General features: G+C 41.7%; 1 protein-coding gene across 3 annotated transcripts in view; it reads left to right on the forward strand.

The window, feature by feature from the left end:
- The first annotated feature begins 5,814 nt into the window (after window positions 1-5,814).
- Window positions 5,815-25,536, forward strand: part of TXLNG (taxilin gamma) — a 55,884-nt gene continuing 36,162 nt past the window's right edge. Inside the window, exon 1 of one of the 3 annotated variants that reach the window (XM_038586901.1) lies at window positions 5,815-5,968. In XM_038586901.1, coding sequence (XP_038442829.1) covers window positions 5,867-5,968 — 102 coding nt within the window. In that variant the 5' untranslated portion in view covers window positions 5,815-5,866. The remainder of the gene's footprint in view (window positions 5,969-25,536) is intronic. The other 2 variants (XM_038586900.1, XM_038586902.1) reach the window with 2 other exon arrangements.

Below are 25,536 nucleotides of genomic sequence, written 5' to 3' on the forward strand. Positions count from 1 at the left end.
CATGCAGGGAGCCTGATGCAGGACTCGATCCCGGGACTCCAGGATCAGGCCCTGGGCTGAAGGCGGCGCTAAACCACTGAGCTACCTGGGCTGCCCTACCATTGTCTTTATATACAGAGTTTCCATTACCTTGTTTTTTTGTTTTTTTTTTTTTTTTTTACCTTGTAAGTATATCATTAAAGGTGAGACTTGGGGGAAATCAGAACAAAATCCATGAATGCCTATACTCAAATATGCAATAGGTGTATTTGAAATTTGAGTTTTTGAAATGCAAGTACTCTCCCAATATTCCATAATGACAAGAATTTTGGACCTATCTTCTTCCTGCTGGAGCTGGCTCTCCAGTGTGTGCCGATCTAATAGTATCCTCCCCGGCCTGCCATGAATATGTCTGAGCAATCTGGGTATAAAGTAAAATCATTTTCTAAATCTTTTAGTGTCTGCCAGAAATGTGGAAGTGTATAGCAAATACTGAAACTGGCCAAATTCCTATAAGGACTAAAATCAAGGTTAGCTCACAAGGATAGTATTGGGTAATCAAAATAAACAATAAGCTCTCTGTTCTATGAAAAGGCAAATACTCCTTCCACTACCTACAACCTCAATAGTATCCAACAAACATGAAATTTAAGTCTTCATGAAATAATACTCTTGGCTGCTTTAAAGGTTAGTAGGAGCTTTTCTTTCTTTGAAAATACTGAGGTGGACTAGTCAAACTAGCATGGTTAATTTAACTCCCATTGACCTTTCAAGACACAGCTCAGATGTTACCTTAAACCTTCCTTAAATCTCTCTACCACCAGAAGAAAATAGCCCTTGAGAAGTTACTTTGCAATACCTGTATCTTATGAATTAGTTGTTTGTGCATGCCACTGTCCATTATTGGCCTGGGAGTCCTTATTCTAAATTGTGGTATGCCTAGTGTCTAATATAGTGCTCAGAATGTAGTAAGTGCTCAAATGCTCAACTGATGAATGAAAACTTTCTATTGCCACCACGTTTATCCTGGGATGATCTTGGTCTTGTGGCTGGCTGAGGTCTTCCCAGTGTAGCAGGGGGTTGTTGCTAGCAGGAAGCTCTCCAAGAAGTTGCACAAAGGAATATCGCTTCAGGGAATTGAGGGTTTGGCTTTCATCTGTTCAGGTTCAGAAAAATTATGAGTACATTTTATCTATTCAGAGGCTCTTTCTCAATCAGCATGTACTTGGGAGCTTTCTCCGAGTGTGACATTCTGTGGAGCACTGGTAATACAGGAGTTCAATGGGCACAGTCCTTGCCCTTACTTCATTTACCACCTGTTTGAGGTAAAGAGTCAATTAAACAAGGTCTTTACACTGAAGAGTGGGACTAGCTTGGGATGAGAAGTACAACATGCTAGGGATGGATAACATGGTACGCCTAAGACACTGTGAGCACCAGAGAGGCTTCCTAGAGGGACCACTCAGAATATGTTCTCTACAGAACACAGCCCTTGGGCCTGATTAACAAAGTCAAAATGTCCCTTTATTAACAATAAGCAATGGAAGTGGCTCACTGAATGGAAATGTACACATATCTACATTCTCTCTCTGTAGTCAGATCCATATAGAGAGGCAGATCATAATGGAAAGGTTGTTTGGTAAGAAATCAAAACAATTTTCCCTGCTCAAAGGCATTAGGATGACAGAGCCTCCATCCCCATGTGAGAAATTAGACTTGTGAATAGGGCTATTATTTTTGAAGTTCTCTTTTTCTGACCAAGATTCTCTCTCCCTCAAACATCGCTTGGATGGCTCTGTCAGCCAAGCTTTCCTGACTCTCCCTTTTGCTAGTTTCTGATCTTCTAATAGAAACACTGCGTCTTTAGATTTGTCAATGCTTTTTATTACATTACAGGGTATTGTTGGGGAAGAAAAATTTCCCTCTATCCTTCAATGTCCTTCTAGCTAGTCTGAGAATCAAATTGACAAAAGAAAGATTAACGGGAGAAAATAATTTAATTATCTACATATGAGGAATCCATACAGACCTGAGATTCCAAAGACAGGCAAAATGAAGTATGTAAATGGCCTTCTAAACCAAGGAGAAGGGACACCAGAGTGGCTCAGTGGTTGAGCATCTGCCTTCGGCCCAGGGTGTAATCCCGGAGTCCTGGGATCGAGTCCCACATTGGGGTCCCTGCAGGGAGCCTGCTTCTCCCTCTGCCTGTGTCTTTGTCTCTCTCATTCTGTGTCTGTGTCTCTCATAAATAAATAAATAAATCTTTATAAAAATAAATAAACTAAGGAGAAGAGGGTAGGGGTCTGGGACTTTCATGAAGATGAAAAAGAGTAAATGTTTGGCCACTCAAACAATGGGACACAGAAAAGAATTGGATCAAACAGGCCTGCTAGCTCTCTTCTTGTCTACCATACATAGTTCATAGTATAATATAGCTACTTACGGTGCTAGCTCTCTGGAGCAGGTCCTCCATATTCTTTTAGGCAGTCAGGGGGAAGTTCCAAGTTTCTTCCTGAGCGTTTTTGGGCATTGGTTATTTTCAGCTTGAAATAATCTGCAGGGATCCCTGGGTGGCGCAGCGGTTTGGCGCCTGCCTTTGGCCCAGCGCGTGATCCTGGAGACCCGGGATCAAATCCCACGTCGGGCTTCCGGTGCATGGAGCCTGCTTCTCCCTCTGCCTGTGTCTCTGCCTCTCTCTCTGTGTGTGTCTCTCATGAATGAATAAATACAATCTTTAAAAAAAAATCAAGTTACTCTGAGCCAAGGAATAAGAGAACGATCCAAGGCCTAAAGGACCAGACAGAAGCTATTGTTTCTCTCACTAGTGTTAGAAGCTGTGCATCACTTCTGTTAAGCTATATTCCTTAGAAGCCAACCACTAAGCCTGGGCCACACACCCAAGAGGAGAGGAATCAGACTCTACCTTTTGCAGGGAGGACCATCGACAAACTTGTGGACAGACTTAAAAACCACCATTGCCTACATTAAAGATATTCTAGAACCTCTAAAATTCATATTTCTCTCAGGAGCAGTAATAGCCAGGTTTCTCTCGAGCAACCATTTTGTTTTTATTTTACAATGCTGTGAATCACTCTGTAAATTGTGTTTTCTTCTTTTTCTCAGTTGTCAAGAAGCGCAAATAAAAATCTGGTTCACCTCCAGCTTGTGGACAAGACCTCAAGGCCTGTATTTTACAGATTCAACTCACCCATGACTTCATCTTATTTTTCCCATCCTTCTTCCACATTCACTTTCTCCTCATTCCCTCCCTCCATATATACATAGGAATGAATGAATAGCGTGATATAGATCCATATATCTACATACACACATATAACCAAATCCCTTTTTTTAAAAAGGTTTTATTTATTCATGATAGACATACAGAGGGGGGGGGGCAGAGAGACAGGCAGAGGGAGAAGCAGGCTCCATGCCAGGAGCCCGATGCAGGACTCGATCCCGGGTCTCCAGGATTGGGCCCTGGGCCGAAGGCAGGTGCCAAACCGCTGAGCCACCCAGGGATCCCTCCAAATCCCTTTTGAAATACGACCATGTATAAATAAAATACAATGAAATAGTTTTCATCTTTTAAGAGTTGAGGTCACTTATAGTTCCTTTGTTTTTGTAATAAAGATAACTATCGACTTTTTCCCCATACATACTTAATACAGAAAACCATGAAGTAGAAATACTCCCAAATCTCACCATCCAGGGAAACATACTATTAACGTTTTGATTAATATCTTTCTAAATATCTCTTTATACATATACAGGCAATTCTATATAAATGGAGTTTTTTTTATTGAAGTATCATCGACACAATGTTGCATTAGTTTCAGGTGTAAAACATTGACAACATTATACATTATGCTACGCTCACCACAAGTGTAGCTACCGTCTGTCACCATACAATGCTATTACAAAACTATTGACTATGTTCCCCATGCTGTAGCTTTTATCCCTGTGACTTATTCATTCCATGACTGGAAGCCTTTACTTCACACTCTCCTTCACACCTTTTGCCCATCCCCTACCCTCTCCCAAATGAATTAAAACAAATTTTTTTAAAAGTAAGCTCTACACCCAACTTAAGGCTTGAACTCACAACCCAGAGACCAAGTGTCACATGCTTCACTGCCTGAGCCAGCTAGGAGCCCCTGGAATTTTTTTCTTTTAAAGCTCACTATGCTATGTATATTTTCTAGGTCAAAATTAAAAAAAAATGTTTATCATTCTTAGTAGCTGCATGGTGTTCTATTGTGCTGTAATTTAACTACTGTTTGTTTTGATACTCAGTTCCCCGAACAGGTTAGAAGCAGTATTACCCTTACATTTATTATGCATCTTGCTTGGATGCAAAATTCTCTTGGAATTTTACCTTTAAGAAGGTGAGGCATGGTGGCTGAGACCATCAGCTTTATATAGAATCTGAGTACGGGTTCATGATCTACTGCTCTAGTTTTGAAATCTCAATGCTGAATTGAGGTGTTCTGCCCATGAAATAAAATACTGGTACTTTTCCCCAAATTTACAAAAATAATTAATATTAATAGGTGGAATTTCCACAATATTGAAATTTATTCTCATGTATATTATTAAATTTTTAAAAAAGATTTTATTTATCCATTCATAGAGACACACAGAGAGAGAGGCAGAGACACAGGCAGAGGGAGAAGCAGGCTCCATGCAGGGAGCCCGACAGGGGACTTGATCCCAGGTCTCCAGGATCACACCCTGGGTGAAAGCAGACGCTCAACCGCTGAGCCACCCAGGCGTCCCTATTATTAAATTTTTCAGCATCTGCTACCACTCTTGTCCTCAACTCTAATAAAAAATGGTAAAGGATTTACACAAATTTTCATAATTAGTTCTTTAATAGATCATATTAAATATATATCATATATATATATCATAGATCATAGCTGAAGATCTATGACTTTCAGAGGCTCAGTCATTAAAGATCTGGTTCCATCAGATGGAAACGGAATATTCCTGAGGAAAACTGCACCCCCCGCCCCAATCCTGTCAAGAAAAAAAAAAGCGATTCAGCCAACCTAATTTGTTTAAAAATTTCGGTAACGAAACGACTAGCGGAGAAAACAGGATACATTCAACATGTATTAAGCGCCAACTAAGTGTGGAAAACTGTGCTAGGAGACCGGGCGGTTCAGCCCAGGTGAATCGGACGCAGCCCCCCCCCCCCCCCCCCGCAGGAGCTCAGGACAGGTAAACGGTGCTGCGAGCTCTGCTGGATGAGCAGGACTCCGGGCAAGTGTCCCAGCCAGAAGCCTCAAATTCTGAAAGCCATTACATCTCTCCCGCCTCGAAAGTCACGATTTCCCCTTATCCCTAAATCATATGGGCTCAATTCCGAAGAGGAGAAAGAAAAACACAACAACGTGTCCCCCACTCCCGCTCTCTCCCAAACGCTGGAATACTTCTAAACTTTTCCCAAAGGATAATCAAGAGTACCTTCCGGTACCGGTACATCGCTTCCACAAAACTACAAGTCCCAGTAGGCAGCACGCGCAACCCAGTGGACACTCTCCCCGTTTCAGAACGCCGCCTAACGCTCCAATCCTGAGCTGAGCCTGTGAGCCGTGGCCGCGCCGCCTGCTGGGACATGTAGTCGGCTTCAGAGTACTTTTCCCTGTCTGCGCAGACTCGCGCGGCCTGTGTTAGCCCCTCGGCCCTGCAGAAGCCCAGCCCAGACTTCAATGCTCCCCACCCCCATCCCGCTCCAACCCCTCGGGGGCCAACCTCCTCCGGTCACGTGGGAAGCCTTTCATGCGGCGATTGGCCGTGGGGGCTCAGGGGCGGGGCGCGGGGGCCCTGAAAGGTTCCGTGCCCCTTGTCCGGCCGCTTGTTTGGCTGCTGCCGTCACCTCATGGCGACGCGGGTAGAGGAGGCAGCGCGGGGAAGAGGCGGCGGCGCCGAGGAGGCTATTGAGGCCGGACGGAGCGGACGGCGACGCAGCCCGCGGCAAAAGGTCAGTGTGGGAGGCGTCCGCGTTGTTGCCCGGCCGGGGGAATGCCCGGGTAGATTTTTCGGGGTCCACATCTTCACTCTCTCCGGTTACCTTTAGCCGCGGGACTAACATCCGGCCTTTTTTCTCCCCGGGGGTGACGACAGTGGGAGCAGGTGGGGGGGGGATTTGGGACCGGGATGGATGGGGTAAGAGGGAGCGACGCCTGGGGTTTGGGGGCGCCGCGGCAGAGGTGGGGAGAGGGCAGGGGGCGCAACCTGGTGTGAAGGGGAAGGGGTGCGAGGCGGGGGCGCGCCAGGTGTGACAGCCACGTGCGGCCGGCACCGGGGAACCCCGGACACCAGGTGTTCCTTCTCCCAGCCCCCGCCCTCGGCGTGCTCTCGGTGCTCGCAGTGCTCAGCCGCGCTCCCCGCGCCGGGCGCCGCCGTCGGAGGGCTGCTTGGGTCACGGGCTGGCCCTGCTCTCCCCCGGCAGGTGCGCAGGGCGCGCTGCGGGGTGCGCCCGGGCGGCGCGGGCGAGGCTGTTGCGCAGTAAGATAACCGCGCGGGAGCCGGGGTTGCACTGCGCCCCCCTTCCCCCGCCCCCCTGCGCTCCCCGCCACTGCGCGGGCGGGCGAGCGCCGCGGGGCTGGAGGGGCCACTCCGCTCCTGGGCCCCCGGGCTTGTCTCTGGGCACCACGGGCCTGGCTGCACGTGGGGCGGGCGATGAGAGACGATGCTGGTGGACCTGGGTCCCGCAGAGTTGGGGGCAGCATTGCGTGATATAGCCAGTCTTCCCATTTCAGCCCTCCCTCCCCTTTCTTGCTCTTTCTTTATTTCCCCTTCTTTTCTTTCTTTTATTTTTTTTGGGTGAGCAGAAACTTGAGCGCCTCCCCCACCCTGGCCTTTGGTCTCTCTTAATCTGGGAGACAGGCTGGACCGTTCCCCCTTGCCTTACTTGACTCACGTCAAGGAGTTTTCAATGTCTCCCTGGATACAGGAAAATCTAGACCTTCAGAATGGGAGAATTCCACTTGTTCTGGAGTCAGTGGGTGGAGTTCGAAAAAAATTGCACAACTAATGGGGTACAGGGCTTTCAGGGCCCAGGAATGGAAATCCGCGGGGAAAGGCGCTGGAAAGGTGGAAATCCCATCTCTTTTTCCTTACGGTGGATCATATTGAAACGTTCGACTTGTTGGACGTCCTGCTTGATCACTCAGGGCTTTTTAATATTGTTAATTATGCATTTGGATACTCTAAAAATCACTCCTGTGTGAAATTACTAAATAATATTTTTCTAATGAGACTTACGAGCTTGAAAAAGGAGAACAAAGGTTTGGTTTACATCTGAGCAAAGTGTCAAGAATTGGCTTTCGGGGGCCTGTTCCTAAGGTCGAGTATTTTTAGATCTTCCTGCATAAGGGTGTTACTACTTCTCAGTTACCTCTCTCTTTATACTCTGAAATAAAGATCCAGTACATGAAAGACTGAAAAAGAAGCTGTGGACTGAATGTACTCTAGGGATTCAAAACTGTCACTTCGGTCACTTCATTTATTCCCTGAGGGTGGGGAGCCAATCTCAGTGTTTGATTTCATAGGTCCCCCAGGGGAGGGCTCTGATAAAAAGCCACTGCGATTGAAGACATAAGTTCCCGTTTATGCCACTGGGATAAGGACCAAAAGTCTGAATTAGGAACTGAGGTTTATCAACTAGCATTTTAAATGCCCGAGATAAGAGGTAATGACCCTTTGAGGTAGCATTCTGGGGAACAGCTGGATATGAATAGTTATATGTGTCGGTACTGTTTTTGTTTTCTTATCTCATGTACCTTTTTTCTTTGCTCTTGTTTTCTGGGCATCTTTTTTCCTTTTGATTTCCAACTGACTATGACATGGAATTGAAATACATGATTGAATATTAGTTTTTGAATTTTCGTTTAAAAAAAATTGGGTGACTATCTTGTGTCTGCAAAAATCACTTATTTCTTTATGACCCTTAATATTTTATTTTCTCTGAGTTACCAACATGAGAAAATATTCCTAATTCTAATTTGACTTGTACTGTATTTTTTCAGGAAGCAGAAACGATGTTTGATTAATTGGAATGTTTTGAAAATATTGAGAGAATTAAAGGAAAAGTGTACAGTCACTTTGGTTACATTATGGGACTTAAAGTGGAAAAACAACTGGAGATGGACTTTATTGGTTCTTAGTTTGAACCACCTACTTAGTCATTCTTCGCCAGCTCAGTTAATTGTGGCATTGTTTCATAACTACATCCATTTGAATGGTCTCTGAGGTAACTTTTTTCTTATGAAGTTAATACTATAGTACATTTCTAGAGGCCTCTTGAATTGTCTAAAACTGTGCTATCTGATATGATAGCCATTAGCTGCATGTGGCTGTTTAAATGTTAATTGAAATTAAATAAAATTAAACATTACATCCTTCACTCATACTAGCCACATTTCAAGTGTTCAGTAGCCTTTGTGGCTAGTGGCTACCGTGTTAGTTAGAGCAGATCAAAAATATTTATATCATTGCATAAAATTCTATTGGACAATATTAGTCTAAAAAGATGGGATATACATTGTCAGGTATTCAGGCATTTTTTTAGGCCACCAAGGTCATTCATTACTCTCTAAATTTCTATGTAGAATTTGTTTTATGAGGTTGATTTTAAAAATTTGATAATTTTTGAGCACTTTTAGATTGTAGAAAAATTGAACATCAATTACAGAGTTCCCATATATTCCCTCACACACACCGTTATCCCCTATTATTTACATCTGGCATTAGTGTGGTGCATTTGTTAGAATTGATGCAACAATATCCATACATTACCATGAACAAAAGTCCATAATTTTCATTGAGGTTCATTCTTAGTATTGTACATTTTAAGAGTTTTGACAAATGTATAGTGACATGTATCCACCATTACAGTATCATATGGAATAGTTTAACTTCCCTGAAAATCCCCTATTTTTCCTCCTCCTATTCCCCCAAACCATTGGCAGCTACTGGTATTTTTACTATCTATATAGTTTTGCTTTTTCCAGAATGTCTAAGGTAGGTTTGTTTTGGTTTAATACTAGATTTTTGCTTGGGAATGTTAAAAATGATTAAACTACTATTAAACGTTTTTAGGTCAATAAACCATTTGGAAAAATAAAGATATGTAACCAAGGCTCAAATTAAAATCTTACATCTGCAAAGCACCCCATAATTTTTACAGCATATTTGCCCATACGTTAACTCTTTCAGCATACTGGATGCTGTGGAGAAGCTGTCATTGCCCTCATTTACAGATGAGAAGCTACTCAGCAAGGTCAAGTGATTTGCCCAAGGGGTGAAGCCAAGTCTAGAAACCAATACCCTTTCATCTAGGTAATAAGTAGTGTACTACTAGTTGAATAGTATGGATTTTGGAGTCAAGACTCTTGGCTCTCTGCCACTTATTAGCTGTGCAACCTTGGTTTCTCAATCTCTCTGAGCCTCAGTTGCATCATCTGTAAAGTGGCGATGATGCTAATACCTACCACATAGAATTGTTGTGAAGAATAAGAATTGATGAGAAGCATTCAGCACACTCCTGGGCCTGTATAATTTTACTTGTTCTGGCAAGGGGAATATATGAAAGATACATTTCTCTTGCTTTTAGGGTGCTATTAATTTTGTAAATATACCTACCAAGCTTTGTAGTCTTCTCTTTTCCCAGAATCTCTCCCTGATAGAAAAAATGAGAAGTCCACTCAGGGTGAGGCAAGAGTATGGGATAGGAAGAAACCGTTTCATTATCTTGTTTTTCTCCCTATTTGTGGATTTGAATTTCCACTCTTATGACACAGAGATTAAATAATATTCAAAGTGATCTTCTATTTACAACATTGTTGTCTATCATCAAACTTTGGTCAATTTCATTTTAATGGTGGCCAAAGAGGCAAAGCAGTAATGAGAGCAGACCGGCTGTAGCACATTCCTTTGGTAATTCCATGTTTTTAGATCATAATATGCTACATTTATGTACTATGTTATTGGAAGGTGTTTTTATGTTATGTGTGTCATTTATATTGGTCTTGACTAGAGAAGTATTGGTGGTGGTGGTAGGTTTTTTTTGTTGTTGTTGTTGTTGTTTTGCCTCTGTGTGTTTTTGTTTTAAGTAGGCACCACATCCAGCATGGAGCCCAATGTGGGACTTGAACTCACGACCCTGAGATCAAGACCTGAGCTGCTATCAAAGTTGGATGCTTAATTGAGCCACCCAGGCACTCCAAAAAGCTTTTTTATTTATTTATTTTTTATTTGAAGTATAGTTGACATACAATGTTCTGCTAGTTTCAGGTGTACAACCTAGTGATTCAACAAGTCTATACATTATGAATTATACATTCACCACAAGTGTAGCTACCGTCTGTCACCATACAGTTCTGATATCTTTGACTATATTCCCGATGCTGTACCCTTTATTCCTGTGACTTAATTCATTCCATAACTGGAAGCCTGTACCTCCCACTCCCTTTCACCCATTTTGCCCATTCCCCCCACTACCTTCCCCTCTGGCAACCATCAATTCTTTGTATGGGTCTGTTTGTTCTTTTTATTCATTTGTGTGTGTTTTTTTTTTTTTTTTAAGATTTTATTTATTTATTCATGAGCGACACAGAGAGAGAGAGGCAGAGACACAGGCAGAGGGAGAAGCAGGCTCCAGGCAGGGAGCCCGACGTGGGACTCGACTCCGGGTCTCCAGGATCAGGCCCTGGGCTGAAAGCGGTGCTAAACCGCTGAGCCACCCGGGCTGCCCTTTTTTTAGATTCTATATACAAATGAAGTCATGGTATTTGTCTTTCTCTGACTTCCTTCACTTACCATAATGTCCTCTAGGTCCATCCAATTGATTAGAGTTTTTTTTTTTTTTCTAAGTTTTATTTATTTATGATAGTCACAGAGAGAGAGAGAGAGAGAGAGAGAGAGAGGGAGGCAGAGACACAGGCAGAGGGAGAAGCAGGCTCCAGGCACCGGGAGCCCGACATGGGATTCGATCCCGGGTCTCCAGGATCGCGCCCTGGGCCAAAGGCAGGCGCCAAACCGCTGCACCACCCAGGGATCCCTGATTAGAGTTTTATGTAGGAATGTATATGTCAAATCTAGATACCATAAAACAGGGTGTGTATGATTTGCTTTTATATGGGAATCTTTTTTTTTTTCTTAAGATTTCATTCATGAGAGATGCAGAGAGAGAGGCAGAGACATAGGCAGAGGGAGAAGCAGGCTCCTCGAGGGGAGCCCAATGTGGGACTCGATCCCTGGACCCAGGATCATGCCCTGATCAGGCTGAAGGCAGATGCTCAACTGATGAGCCACCCAGGTATCCCTTATATGGGATTCTTTTTTTCTTTTCTTTTTTTTAAATGGGATTCTTTACATAAGGATTCACTATAATAGATTTTTCAGTAGATGTGTTGTTCAGATTTTACACTTTACAGAGAGTTGGGTTTCAAAGGAAAGAAATTTGAGTCTTCACTGTCTCCTGCAATGTGCTAGGCACTTAAAATGTGCTTACATTCTCATATCTTCTTACCTTTGCAGAATAGGTGATATTCCCAGGTGTATAGATATGACATCTGAGGCTCAGTCAAATAACAGAAAACTTGCTTTATTTTTATTTTTATTTTTTTTGAAAACTTGCTTTAAATAACATAGCTCAGAGTTGGTGAAGTTGGCCTAGAGTTGATATATAATTGTGCAACCACTGTACCCTACTAAGTGGACAGTTTCTGCTTACCTAGCAAGTTTTAATCTAATATCCCAAAGAAATTCCTTGCCTTTCCCTCCCCCCACTCACCCCCTTCCCCCTCAGCTCCTTTTTGTTTGGTTCTACACTGATTATCAGTAACTTTTAGTTGATATAACAAATGTGACAGTATTTAAATGTATAAAGTAATATACAAATTTAATGTAGTATTCATTAACATTGAAAATTAGGTATGTTTAAATGTTTCCCAAGTGGAGCATTTCCAGAAGAAAATAAAATAGGTCAGGTGACCCTTTAAGGATTTGAGCCCTGAGAGTATATTTTTATGATTCAATTTATTTCCTAGTTGAAACTCTCTTTATACTTAAAACTACTTAAATTTTATTACTTGATGGAAAAGATATATAAAATAACTGGTGTTGTCCTCCTATGCTATCAAAATAATTTTTTTCAAAATAATTCCCTTAGCATTTATTGCTCAGGGTGTTGATTTGCATTGTTACATTTCAAAAATGTCCCCCAGAACAACCCTCATTATCCTCAACTTCCTACTTTGTAGTCTGTCATAAATAATATTGCTAAACCAGCACTTCTCCACTTTTTTTTCTTTTTCTTAACGATTTTATTTATTTATAAGAGAGAGAGAGGGGCAGAGGCACAGACAGGGAGAAGCGGGCCCCCCATGGGGAGCCTGATGTGGGACTTGATCCCAGGATCCTGGGATCACGCCCAGGCATCCCTCTCCACTTCTTTTCCTACTTTCAGAAAGGTCAATATGGAATGGTTTGGCAAGATGTGCCAGTAGCTAAGAAACACATTTTGCCAAGGATTTTATCAATTGGCATGTGGGCCATATTAAAAGTGAGAATGTAGGCATTTTGCATAATTTGCAAATGCATCCTTATTCAGATGTTATTATAATCTGCATGCTCAGTTTATATTGATTATGTCTAATCTTACAACTCTGGAAGGTAGATAATATACATCCCTACCTCACAGATAAGGAAACTGACGTTGATCTCCCTCATGGCTGCATAGGAGGCAGTATGTGGTATGTTCGAAGGTCAGACTTCTGGGGCTCCAAAGTCATTACCCATATGTCATGTGTCTTGTGCTCTCTTAACTCATTTCTTGAGAATAGTAAGTAAAAACATGCTCCTTGTTGAATGTAACCCAAACTCAGTGGTGAGTCAAAATAATAATCATTTTTGTTAAATGAAAATGAAACTCTGAAGGGTGGGTTGGATCACTAGGGGTATAGAAAAGCTATTATAATTTGGGAAGTTTTGAGGGGAGTTTTGATCCTTTCAGGTTTCATACCTTTTGTTTCACTTAGGCCTTAGGTCAACTTTAAGATAAATGATTTAGGAGATATGCTGCTTTAACTTCCTGCAAAAGCACCTCCCAAGTATAATTTGGACGAATCGAAAGATAGAGGGTTTAGAGAGACCTTTTTGTAAAAACCTGTCTTAAAGTCCACACAACATGGTGTTAACAAAGAGCTAAAGTGGTCTGGGTAAGTAGGACAAGAAAAAAGAGAAAGCTTGATGTTCAGAGGTACATCATGGTTGTTGCACGTGGAGCTGGCAAAGTATGACTTCATAAAATTGGGACGGGGTGTTCCATTTAGTAACCCATAAAAGTAGAAGACCATTTTACATCTTAGGAGTCTGTGGCTTGAAGATACTGATTGTGTGACCCAGCCCCTGCCCCTCTGCAAAATAGGTCAGGCCCAAGCATATTTCAGTAGCTTTGAGCATTAAAATTTGGGGTTTCCAGACATTTTTGCTGCATAGATAGGTGTTTAGGCTAGTGCAGATATCTCCCAGTTTGCAGATTATCATTGAATTACAGTTTTATTTATTTATTTTTAATTTTTTTAAAAGATTTTATTTATTTATTCATGATAGACACACAGAGAGAAAGAGAGGCAGAGACACAGGCAGAGGGAGAAGTGGAGAAGTAGGCTCCATGCCGGGAGCCCAATGTGGGACTCTATCCCGGGACTCCAGGATTGCTCCCTGGGCCAATGGCAGGCACTAAACCGCTGAGCCACCCAGGGATCCCCGAATTACAGTTTTAGAGCTAGAAATGATTTTGCAAATAATAAAATCTAGCACCCTTTATAAGATAGAAATTAAATGCGAAATCTAATGCGATCCTTGTTTTAAAATGCAAATGATGTGTATAGTCTAATACAGATGTTAGCGCCTACTACTGTAGATAGTAACACTACTACAAGAGAGATCATAAGGCTAAAGAAGCTGTGTCCCAGTTAGACCTTTTCCAGACCTCTTTGCTCACTCTTTGCTTCTTCGCCAGTGGGGGAAATCAGGTTCCCTCATCCTACCTTCAGCTCTGGTTTCTCTTTTTTTTCTCATTTACTTATTAACGCCTCCATGTGCTTGCTCCCCGTGCTCCTAACATAATTGTGACAGATCATTGGCAGCATTTTGCTGCCAACAGTTAGGAGTTGGGACAACTCCTAGAACTTATGCCTCCAGTTTATTTCCCTCCTTGGAACCCTGTCATTGATCTGGCTTTACTCATGTATTAATTTACTAATTTTTTGGTTAACAGCTTTGTTGAAGTATAATTCACATACAATTCACCCACTTAAAATGTACAGTTCAGTGGTTTTTAGTGTATTCAGAGTTTTGTGACCATCACCACATTTATTTTATTATTTTTTAAAGATTTTATTTATTTATTCATGAGAGACACAGAGAGAGAGAGAGAGGCAGAGACACAGGCAGAGGGAGAAGCAGACTCCATGCAGGGAGCCCAATGCAGGACTCGATCCCGGGACTCCAGGATCAGGCCCTGGACTGAAGGCGGCATTAAACCGCTGCCCACCACATTTATTTTTAACATAACCTTGGAAGAGCATATCCTCTGGAATGAGAGAAAGCTAAGAATTCAGTCTCTGCTTTCTAAGCCCTTAGGCTCATGACTGAGAAGGACAAACTACTTTAAGTTATATCAGTGTGAGCCTGTTTGTTCATCACACTTGCCTGTAAGATAGTTCTGAGGATTAAATGAGGAAGTATATCAAGTACTGTTGGAGAGGCTTCTGAATGAACCAGAGGAAGTGGCACTCTTGGCTCCCTGTCTTTGTACTTGGTCTCAGGGTCATATTCCCTAGAGGTGGATCTGCTTGGTTAAGGGTGCTGAGATAAGGACCCCTCTCAGACCATGGTTTGAGTGAGTTGGCCTTCTAGTCTCTCTTCCTTTTTTTTTTTTTTTTTTAAGATTTATTCATTTATGATAGACCTAGAGAGAGAGAGAGAGAGGCAGAGACACAGGAGGAGGGAGAAGCAGGCTCCATGCCGGGAGCCCGACGTGGGACTCGATCCCGGGACTCCAGGATCGCGCCCTGGGCCAAAGGCAGGCGCCAAACCGCTGAGCCACCCAGGGATCCCCCCCCCCTTTTTTTTTAAAGACCTTATTTATTTATTCATCAGAGACAGAGAGGCAGAGACAGGCAGAGGGAGGAGAAGCAGGCTCCATGCAGGGGCCCCATGTGGGACTTGATCTTGGAACTCCAGAATCACATCCCAAGCCAAAGGCAGATACTCAACCACTGAGCCACCCAGGTGTCCTGTAGTCTCTTTCTTTCTGTTCCACCATAACCAGGACAGCAGTTCTTAAACTTCAGGATCTTTCTGCATACTTAAAAATTATTGAGAACCCTAAGGAGTTTCTGTGGGTTATATCTGATATTTCACGTATTAGAAATTAAAGCAAATTTTAAATAATTATTCATTTAAAATGAACTCATCTAGGGGTACCTGGGTGGCTTAGCCAGTTAAGCATCTGCTTTCAGCTTAGGTCATGATCCCGGGGTCCTGGGATTGAGCCCTGCATCGGGCTCGCTGCTCAGCCGGAGTCTGCCTTTCCCTCTCCAGCTGCCTCTCCCCCAGCTCATGCTCTCTCTTACGCGCGCTCTCTCTCTCTCTCTCAAATAAAATCTTTTTATTTTGATTTTTTAAAAGATTTTATTTATTCATCCATGAGAGAGAGAGAGAGAGAGAGAGAGGCAGAGACAGAAGCAGGCTCCATGCAGGGAGCCCGACATGGGACGTGATCCCAGGTCTTCAGGATCACACCCTGGACTGAAGGCAGCGCTACACCGCTGAGCCACCCAGGCTGCCCAAATAAAATCTTAAAAAAAAAAAAAAAAGAACTCCTATTGTACTAATTATCTATTGCTGTGTAACCCCAAAACTTAATGCTTGAAATGTTTATGATCTCACTCTTCCTATAGGTCAGGAATCTGGGTGTGGCTTAGTTGGGTCCTCTGCTTCAGGGTCTCATGGACTGCAGTCATCTGAAGGCCTGATGGGGACAGATCCGTTTCCTAGCTCACTCATGTAGCTGTTTGCAGGATTCAGTTCCTTATGAGCTGTTGGCTCCAGGGTTCCCTTGGTTCCTTGCCACATGGGCCTTTCTATAGGCATCTCACAACATGGCTGCTGGCTTCATCAGAATGACCAAGACTGTCAGCAGAAGAGAGAAGGAAGTTGCAATCTTTTGTCACATAACCATAGAGGTGACATCCCTTCACTTTTGCCAGATTCTCTCTTCATTAGAAGTCAGGGGATCCCTGGGTGGCGCAGCGGTTTAGCGCCTGCCTTTGGCCCAGGGCGCGATCCTGGAGACCTGGGATCGAATCCCACGTCGGGCTCCCGGTGCATGGAGCCTGCTTCTGCCTCTGCCTATGTCTCTGCCTCTCTCTCTCTCTCTCTCTCTCTGTGACTATCATAAATAAATAAAACTTAGAAAAAAAAAAAAGAAGTCAGTCCACTAGGTCTAGTCCACCTTCAAGGGGAGGAGATTATATAAGGTTGTAAATACCAGGAGGATCACTGGGATCATCCAGGGCCGTGTCAGAAGCTGCTTACCACATATCAGAATAATGGTTTTTGAAAATTAAATACTGATTTTCCAAAAAAACAGACTCCCAAATACAGAGAACAAACTGATGGTTGCCAGAGGGGAGATGGGTGGGGGCATGGGTGAAATAGATGAAGGGAGTTTAAAGTGAGAAGAGTGGCATTGTTTTATGTTTTTGTAGATTTCTTTAATGAATGGCTTAATAGCTGAATTCTCATATTCTGTCTTTGGCAGTATGCCATTGTAGTTGAAGTACACGAAGACAGTCTGGCCTTACACATATATGTAGGTGGAACCAGGAGAAGGAGTAGTGTTTTAATAGACAGTTGTGGAAATTCTGATACTACATCAAAACTTGACAAGTAGTAGTTCTTGAAAGTTAGTTAGTCGCCAATGTGGAATCTGAAACTCTACTGAACTTTTAGTACTATTAAAATCTAAATTGATTTTTTAAAAAATATTTTATTTATTTATCCATGAAAGAGAGAGAAGAGAGAGAAAGAGAGGCAGAGACACAGGCAGAGGGAGAAGCAGGCTCCATGAAGGGAACCTGACGTGGGACTCGATCCCGGGACCCCAGAATCACGCCCTGGGCCGAAGGCAGGCACTAAACCACTTAGCCACCCAGGGATCCCAGTACTATTAAAATCTAATGGTAATTGTCTGTTTTACACTTTGAATGGATATTCTTTCTCCATGTGTCATTTTGTAACATTGCCTACTAGTCATTTGGTTTACCAAATTGTGTTGATCTTCTAAATGTTGACGCATTTTCTTATATCAAAATCATGTTAGTATCACCACTGATGTCATCAGGGGAGTTTTTTTTTTTTTTTTTTTTTAACAACGTTATATTAGTTTTGGGTGTAAAGCATAGTGATTTAACAATTCTATACATTACTCAGTGTTCACTACTGTTAAGTGTAGTCTCTATGTCACCACAGTGTTATTACAATATTATTGACTTTAGTCCCTATGTCGTATAGAGAAGTCTTAAGTATTGGGAATCTGTCAAACTCATGGTAGCAGGTAGTTTTTAAAAATCCTAAATTTTGGGATGCCTGGGTGGCTCAGGGTTGAACGTCTGCTTTCAGCTCAGGGCGTGATTCTGGAGCCTGGGATTGAGTCCCACGTCGGGCTCCCGGCATGGAGCCTGCTTCTCCCTCCTCCTGTGTCTCTGCCCCCCCCCCCCATAAATAAATAATTAAAAAAGAAAAGATCCCATTACACTGATGTGCAGCATTAGTGCTTTATGTGTACTTTGTCTTCACACAGTTAAAAGGGTATGTACTCATTAGTTGAGATTTAATACAGATTCGTAACTTTATTGCTTCCTCAAGAGCATTTATAAGTAAAAATGCTCCCCTACCCTCAGAGTACATGATGGTGAAGAAAACCATGACTTCTAGTTTGGTGCTACTGCCTTGATTTTGTTCTAAGGAGCATGCACTGTTACCCTTTATTGCTTTTGTACCGTTAGTGCAAATGTTAACATCAAAAGACAAATAATATCTCTGTATTATTATGAAAATAATGTTTGAGCTTGCACACATTACCTGGAAGGGTCCACAGGGACCATACTTTGAGAACCACTGCCCCTGAGTTTTCTCAGAAGTGGGCTCTGCTTTTCCTTTCTTCTTCTTTCCCAAAGACCATTCTGTCAGAAGAGAATAGGCTTATTTTTCCTGGCCCTATTCCTAGGCCTTGTTCTAGGAATGTGGAATCCCAGTTACTACTGACTCAACTGCTTTATCTTGCTAATGGAGCAATTCAGTAATCCTAGCAACCGGAATATTTTTACGTTTAATTCCTACTGGCTGGTATAAAGTTAGGTTTTATTTGCTAAAGGCTTGAAGAACATTCTAAACCAAAATACATTCATCATGATTCAGGTGTATGTTGGGAGGGGGGTGTTAAAATATGCATAACATAAAATTTACCATTTTAACCCTTTTTAGGCATACCGTTCAGTGGCATTAATTACATCAATTACATCAACAGTGTTGTGCAAACAACACAGTCATCCATTTCCAGAACTTTTTCATCTTTCCAAACTGAAACTGTTCTCCATTCCCCTTGCCCTATGCGCCTGGCAACTATTCTATTTTCTTTATCTGTTTGACTATTGTCGGTATCGCACATAAATGGAATCACACAGTGTCCTTTTGTGTCTTTTTTTTTTCACTTAACATGATATATATAAACACTTTTGTAGATGTATTTTTTAAAAGATTTTCTTTATTTATTTTAGAGCACTAGCTGGGGGTGGAGGGGCTAGGGAGGAGCAAAATGAGAGGGACAGATTCCCCACTGAGCACAGCGGGGGGGGGGGGGGGGGGGGAGGGTGCCCATGTGGGGCTTGATCTCAGGGCCCTGAGATCATGACCTAAGCTGAAATCAAGAGCTGGGCATTCAACTGACTGAGCCACCCAGGCACCCCTTTTTAAAGTTTATTTAAGTAATCTCTACACCCAGTATGGGGCTCCAACTCATCATCCCCAAATCAAGAGTCCTATGCTCTTCCGACTGAGCCAACCAGGAGCCCTCACTTAAACATGATGTTTTCAAGGTGCATCCATGTTCTAGCATGTGTCAAGATTTTCCTTTTTAAGGTTGAATAATTATTCTAATGTATGTATTATATATCACATTTGTTGATCTGTCAGTGAACACTTGGGTAGTCATCATGATTCTTCAAATGTGATTCTTTAGGACATCCCCCATAGAAGCATTACCTCCATGCCACGCTCAACAAATGTAGGTCTCAAATAATGGACTTTTTCCCTCTTCCTTCTTTGTTCCTTAGTTTATCTGTATAATGGAGTGACATTTCTCACTATCTTAGAATTGTAAGGTAAACTAAATAAGGTATTTTAAATGTTTAGCACAAAGCAATTAGTAGATAGATGTTAGGTTTTTTCCTTCCTCCCTTTACTCAGAACTTAGCCTTATGTATTCTATATTAACCCTCTTTTGTAAATTCCATATATCTCAAACAGTAGGCTTAGGGGTTTTTTTTCCAGTATATTTTAATTGAGGTAAAATTGGTAATATCACATTATATTAGTTTTAGATGTGCAATATAATAATTCAGTATTTGCATACACTACGAAGTGATTGCTACCATGAGTCTGTTTATCATCCATCGCCATACAATTGACTTCCTTTACACTTTTGCCCACCTCCAACCCCCTTCTTCTCTAATAACCACCTATCTATTCCCTCTGAGTTTTGTTTTTTAGATTCCACATATAAGTGAAATCATATGATATTTGTCTCTGACTTGTTTCACTTAGCACAATACCCTCTAGGTCCATCCATGTTGCAAATGGCAAGATTTCATTCTTTTTTATGGCTGAGTAACACTGCATTGTGTATATATATATCACATCTTCCTTATCCATTGATGGATAGTTTCCATATCTTGGCTGTTGTAAATAATGCTGCAGTGAATATAGGGATGCAAATATCTTTTCAAATTTGAATTTTCATTTTCTTCAGATAAATACCCAGAAGTGAAATAGCTAGATCTTGTGGTAGTTCTATTTTTACCTTTTTTTTTAAGTTTCTTTCTTTTTTTTTTTTTTAAGACTTTATTTATTCGTGAGAGACACAGAGAGAGAGAGAGGCAGAGACACAGGCAGAGGAAGAAGCAGGCTCCATGCAGGGAGCCCGATGTGAGACTCAATCCCAGGTCTCCAGGATCAGGCCCAGGGCTGAAGGCGGTGTTAAACTGCTGAGCCACCCGGGCTGCCCTATTTTTAACTTTTTGAAGAACTTTATACTGATCTTCATAGTAACTGCACCAATTTACATTTCCACTGTATACAGGGGTTTCCTTTTTTCTGTAACCTCTCCAACACTTGTTATTTCGTATTTTTTTTTTTTTTTTTTAAGATTTTTACTTCTTTATTTCAGAGAGAAAGAGCAAGCACAAGAGAAGGGAGAGACAGAGGGTAAGAGATAAGCAGGCTCCTCACTGAGCAGGGAGCTCAATGCAGGGCTCGATCCCAGGACCCCAAGATCATGACCTGAACTGAATGAAGGCAGATGCTTGACCGACTGAGCCACCCAGGCATCCCAACTTGTGTTTTCTTTTAGGAATTGTATAGTTTTTGGTTTTACATTCAATTCTAATCCATTTTTAGTGAAATTGTGTGTATAGTATAAGAAAGTAGTCCAGTTTCATTCTTTTGCATGTGACTGTTCAGTTTTCCTAGCACCATTTATTAAAGACTTGTCTTCTCCCCGTTGTATATTTTTACCTCCTTTGTAATATATTAATTAACCATATATCCATGGGTTTATTTCTAGGCTCTCTTACTCTGTTCCTTTGATCTGTGTATCAGTTTTTAGGTCAGTGCCATACCTTTGATTACTATAGCTTTGTACTATAGTTTGGTTTTTTTTTTAGATTTTATTTATTCATGAGAGACACAGAGAGAGGGACAGACAGGCAGAGGGAGAAGCAGGCTCCATGCGGGGAGCCCAATGTGGGACTCGATCCCAGGTCTCCAGGATCACACCCTGGGCCGAAGGCGGTGCTGAACCGCTGAGCCACCTGGGCTGCCGTGTAGTATAGTTTGAAGTCAGGGAGTGTGATAGTGTGATACCTCCAGCTTTGCTCTCTTTCTTAAGATTACTTTGGTTATCTTGGGTTTTTTGTAATTCCATATGAATTTTAGATTATTCTAGTTCTGTGAAAAATGCCATTGGAATTTTTTTTTTAAGATTTTATTTATTTATTCATGAGAGACACACACAGAGAGAGAGAGAGAGAGAGAGAGAGAGAGGCACAGACACAGGCAGAGGGAGAAGGAGGCTCCATGAAGGAGCCTGATGTGGGACTCAATCCCCAGTCCCCAGGATCACACCCTGGGCTGCAGGTGGTGCTAAACCGCTGCGCCACCAGGGCTGCCCGCCATTGGAATTTTGATAGGGATTGCATTGAATTTGTAGATTGCCTTGAGTATTATGGACATTTTAGCAATGTTAATTATTTTAATCCATGAGTTTATTCCAGTCCATGAGCACAGAATATCTTTCCATATATGTGTGTTGTCTTCAGTGTTTCTCAACAGTGTCTTACAGTTTCCAGTGTGTGTGTTTCTTACCTTAAATTTATTCCTTAGGTATTCTTTCTTTTTGATGCCATTTTAGGTGTTTTTTTTTTAATTTCTTTTTCTGATAGTTCTTTATTAGTGTAGAAAAATGCAAACGATTTCTTTATATTGATTTTGTATGCTGCAACTTTAGTGGGTTCACTTTTTCTAAGAGTTTTTTGGTGGAGTCTTTAGGGTTTTCTATGTGTAGAATCATGTCATCTGCAAAAACTGACAGTTTTGGATGCCTATTCCTTTTTTAATTGGGTGCCTTTTTTTCTTTCTCTTGCCTGTTGCTGTGGCTAGGATTTGCAATACTGTGTTGAATAAACGTGGCAATGGTAGGCATCCTTGTCTTGTTCTTATTAGAAGAGAAGCTTTCAGTTTTTCACCATTAAGTATGATGTTTGCTGTGGGCTTGTCATATATGGCCTTTATTATGTTGAGGTATGTTCCTTCTACCTACACTTTGTTGAAAGTTTTTATTTTATTCTTTAAAGATTTATTTTACAGCGAGAGAGTGAGTGAGTGTGTGTGTGTGTGTGTGTGTGTGTGTGTGTGTGTTGGGGGGAGGGTGGAAGCAGAGGAAGAGAATCTCAAGCAGACTCTGAGTGGGGAGCCTGACATGGTGCTTGATCTCAGGACCTGGAGATTATGACCTGAGCCAAAATCCGGAGTCAGACATTTAACAGACTGAGCTACCCAGGTGCCCTGAGAGTTTTTATTATAAAATGGATGTTGAATTTCACCAAATGCTTTTTCTACATCTATTGAGACGATCATGGTTTTTATCATTCATTTTGTTTATGTGGTGTATCATCCTGATATGTGGTTATTGAACCATCCTTGAATTCATTGGAATAAATCCCACTTAATCCCAGTGTATGATCCTTTTAATGTATTGTTGAATTTGACTTGCCAGCATTTTTTTTTTAATTTTTAAAATTTATTTATGATAAAGAGAGAGAGAGAGGCAGAGACACAGGCAGAGGGAGAAGCAGGCTCCGTGCACCGGGAGCCCGACGTGGGATTTGATCCTGGGTCTCCAGGATCACGCCCTGGGCCAAAGGCAGGTGCCAAACCGCTGCGCCACCCAGGGATCCCCTTATTTATTTATTTTTAAAGATTTTATTTATTCATGGGAAACCCAGAGAGAGAGAGAGAGGCAGAGACACAGGTAGAGAGAGAAGCAGGCTCCATGCAGGGAGGCTGATGTGGGACTCGATCCCGGGTCCCCAGGATCAGGCCCTTGGCTGAAGGCCATGCTAAACCGCTAAGCCACCCGGGCTGCCCTATTTTTATTATTTTTAAAGTTTTATTTAGTTAAGTAATCTCTACACCCAGTGTGGAATTTGAACTCACAACCCTGAGATCTAGAGTAGCATACTTTTCTGACTGAGTCAGCCAGGTACCCCTTGCTAATATTTTGTTGAGGATTTTTGTATCTGTTTTCATTGAGGAGATATTGATCATCTGATTTCACTTGTGAATAGTTAGTTATCCATGCTTGAGTTTTTTCAAACTGGTGAAGTGATTTGGTAGATGTCCTAGCCATAGTTATAAACTGAGACCAAATTTAAGTGAGATATTTTCATTTTCAGAATTGTTTTAAGAAGGAAATAAATGAGAAGTGCTACAAAACCTCATGCTTAGTATCTCCTGCTTCTACTACAATCCAATAGAAAATGTGAGTATAAAGATTTAGGGGGACAGACCCAGAGGTCTATAGAGCAGGGCAAAGGGAAAAGATGACATGGAATAGGAACTCCTACAGTGTAGTAGTAGAATAATGAGTAAGAATAATACCGTGATCTCACCCCAAAATTAAGAATAAATTAATCAACTTTAAAGTGTTTTTTTGTTTTTGTTTTTTTTAAATGAAAGTAATACATTCACATAGTAAAATGAAAAGTAAGTCTTCATTCATTTCCAGCTTCTAGGCTCACCTCTGTCATGGTAAACAATTTTGAGGATATCCTCAGAAAAAAATTTTGCCAGTATACTGGCTTATATATGAATACAATTTTAATTTATACTGAGACATTCATCTTGCACTAGATGTTTGTCTTTTCCTCTAAAGTATACCTTGGAGATCTGTTCATATTGATGTGGATCTACCTTATTCTTTTGAATAGCTGTAGTTTTACCTTGTATGGATGAGCATTGTTTATTTAACCAGTTCCGTATTTGTAGACACTTAGGTAGTTTTGCGTGGTAACAATCAGTAGTTTGGTGAATAGCTTTTGCTCTTGAGTGATAATATCTTCAGAGTAAACTAGCAGTGGAATTGTTGGGTGAAAGTGAATGTGTATTCAGACATTGATAGTGCTAAATACTCCTACAAAACTAATACTCTACCAATTAGGCTTCCCAGGACTGTACTGAGGGACCTGTTTGCCCACAGTATGATTTGTTTTGTTCTTTTTAAATCATCCTTTTTATATCCAGTAGGTTAAAGATGATATATATATATATATTTTTTTTATTTTATTTATTTATGATAGTCACACAGAGAGAGAGAGGCAGAGACACAGGCAGAGGGAGAAGCAGGCTCCATGCACCGGGAGCCCGATGTGGGATTCGATCCCGGGTCTCCAGGATCGCGCCCTGGGCCAAAGGCAGGCGCCAAACCGCTGCGCCACCCGGGGATCCCGATATATATATTTTTAAGATTTTATTTACTTATTCATGAGAGACAGAAAGAGAGGCAGAGACACAGGCAGAGGGAGAAGCAGGCCCCATGTAGGAAGCCCGATATGGGACTTGATCCCGGGACTCTGGGATCATGCCCTGAGCAGACACTCAACTGCTGAGTCACCCAGTTGTCCCGTATATGTTTTTATTTGCTTTTCTTTTATTATGAATGAGGTTAAGCATGTTTTTTTAACTGTGATCTGCTTGTTCACAAACCCTTGCAAATAAGTCTCTGACTCATTTGAAGCTCGTACAAATGTGGCCTTTTGAAGTCGGTCCAAATTGATCTTCCTCTCCTTTAAAAAATAGCTTCTGCACTTATTTTACTTAGATCTTTTCCATTGCCAAGGTTATGAAGAAAATTTTACTTAGGACCTCTAGTTCTTTGTGGTTTTCATTTTCTGTTTTTCAGTCTTGGTACATCAGAGAGATGCTACAGGATATCAGTTCTTTTTTTCCTGTATGATTTGAGAAATAATATGAAATCATTTATCTCCTTTACCGATTTTTTTCTTTAAAGATTTTATTTATTTATTCATGAGAGACACGGGCAGAGGGAGAAGCAGGCTCCATGCAGGGAGCCCGATGCGGGACTAGATCCCAGATCTCCAGGATCATACCCTGGGCTGAAGGCAGATGCTTAAGCGCCGAGCCACCCAGGCATCCCCTCCTTTACCAATTTGAAATGACACTGTATATATGTATGTAATTGAAGATTTTTTTCAAAAAAAAAAAAAAAAAAGATTTTTTTCACTTATTTGACAGAGCGAGAGAGCACAAGCAGGGGGAGTGGCAAGGAGAGGGAGAAGCAGACTCCTCACTGGGCAGGGAGTCCTGAGATCATGACCTGAGCTGAAGGCAGGGGCCCAACTGACTGAACCAACCAGGCACCCTGACACTGATTTTAATATAGTGAATTCCCATATATGGGTCTGCATGGTCTGTTTTGGAAGACAGTGCTATAAAATTAGGAAGTCTCAGACAAGTATTTCATGCTTGGAATAAAAATAAGGTTTCATCTGTGAGAGTTTATATTTTGAGATATTAAGAGTTTATTGTCATAAAGAATATAGGAAGGGGATACCTTGTTGGCACAATTAAACATCCAAATATTGGTTTTGGTTCGGGTCATGATCTCAGGGTTATGAG

This window comes from Canis lupus, chromosome X, assembly GCF_011100685.1.
Source record: "Canis lupus familiaris isolate Mischka breed German Shepherd chromosome X, alternate assembly UU_Cfam_GSD_1.0, whole genome shotgun sequence".
In the NCBI taxonomy this organism is placed as follows: Eukaryota; Metazoa; Chordata; class Mammalia; order Carnivora; family Canidae; genus Canis; species Canis lupus.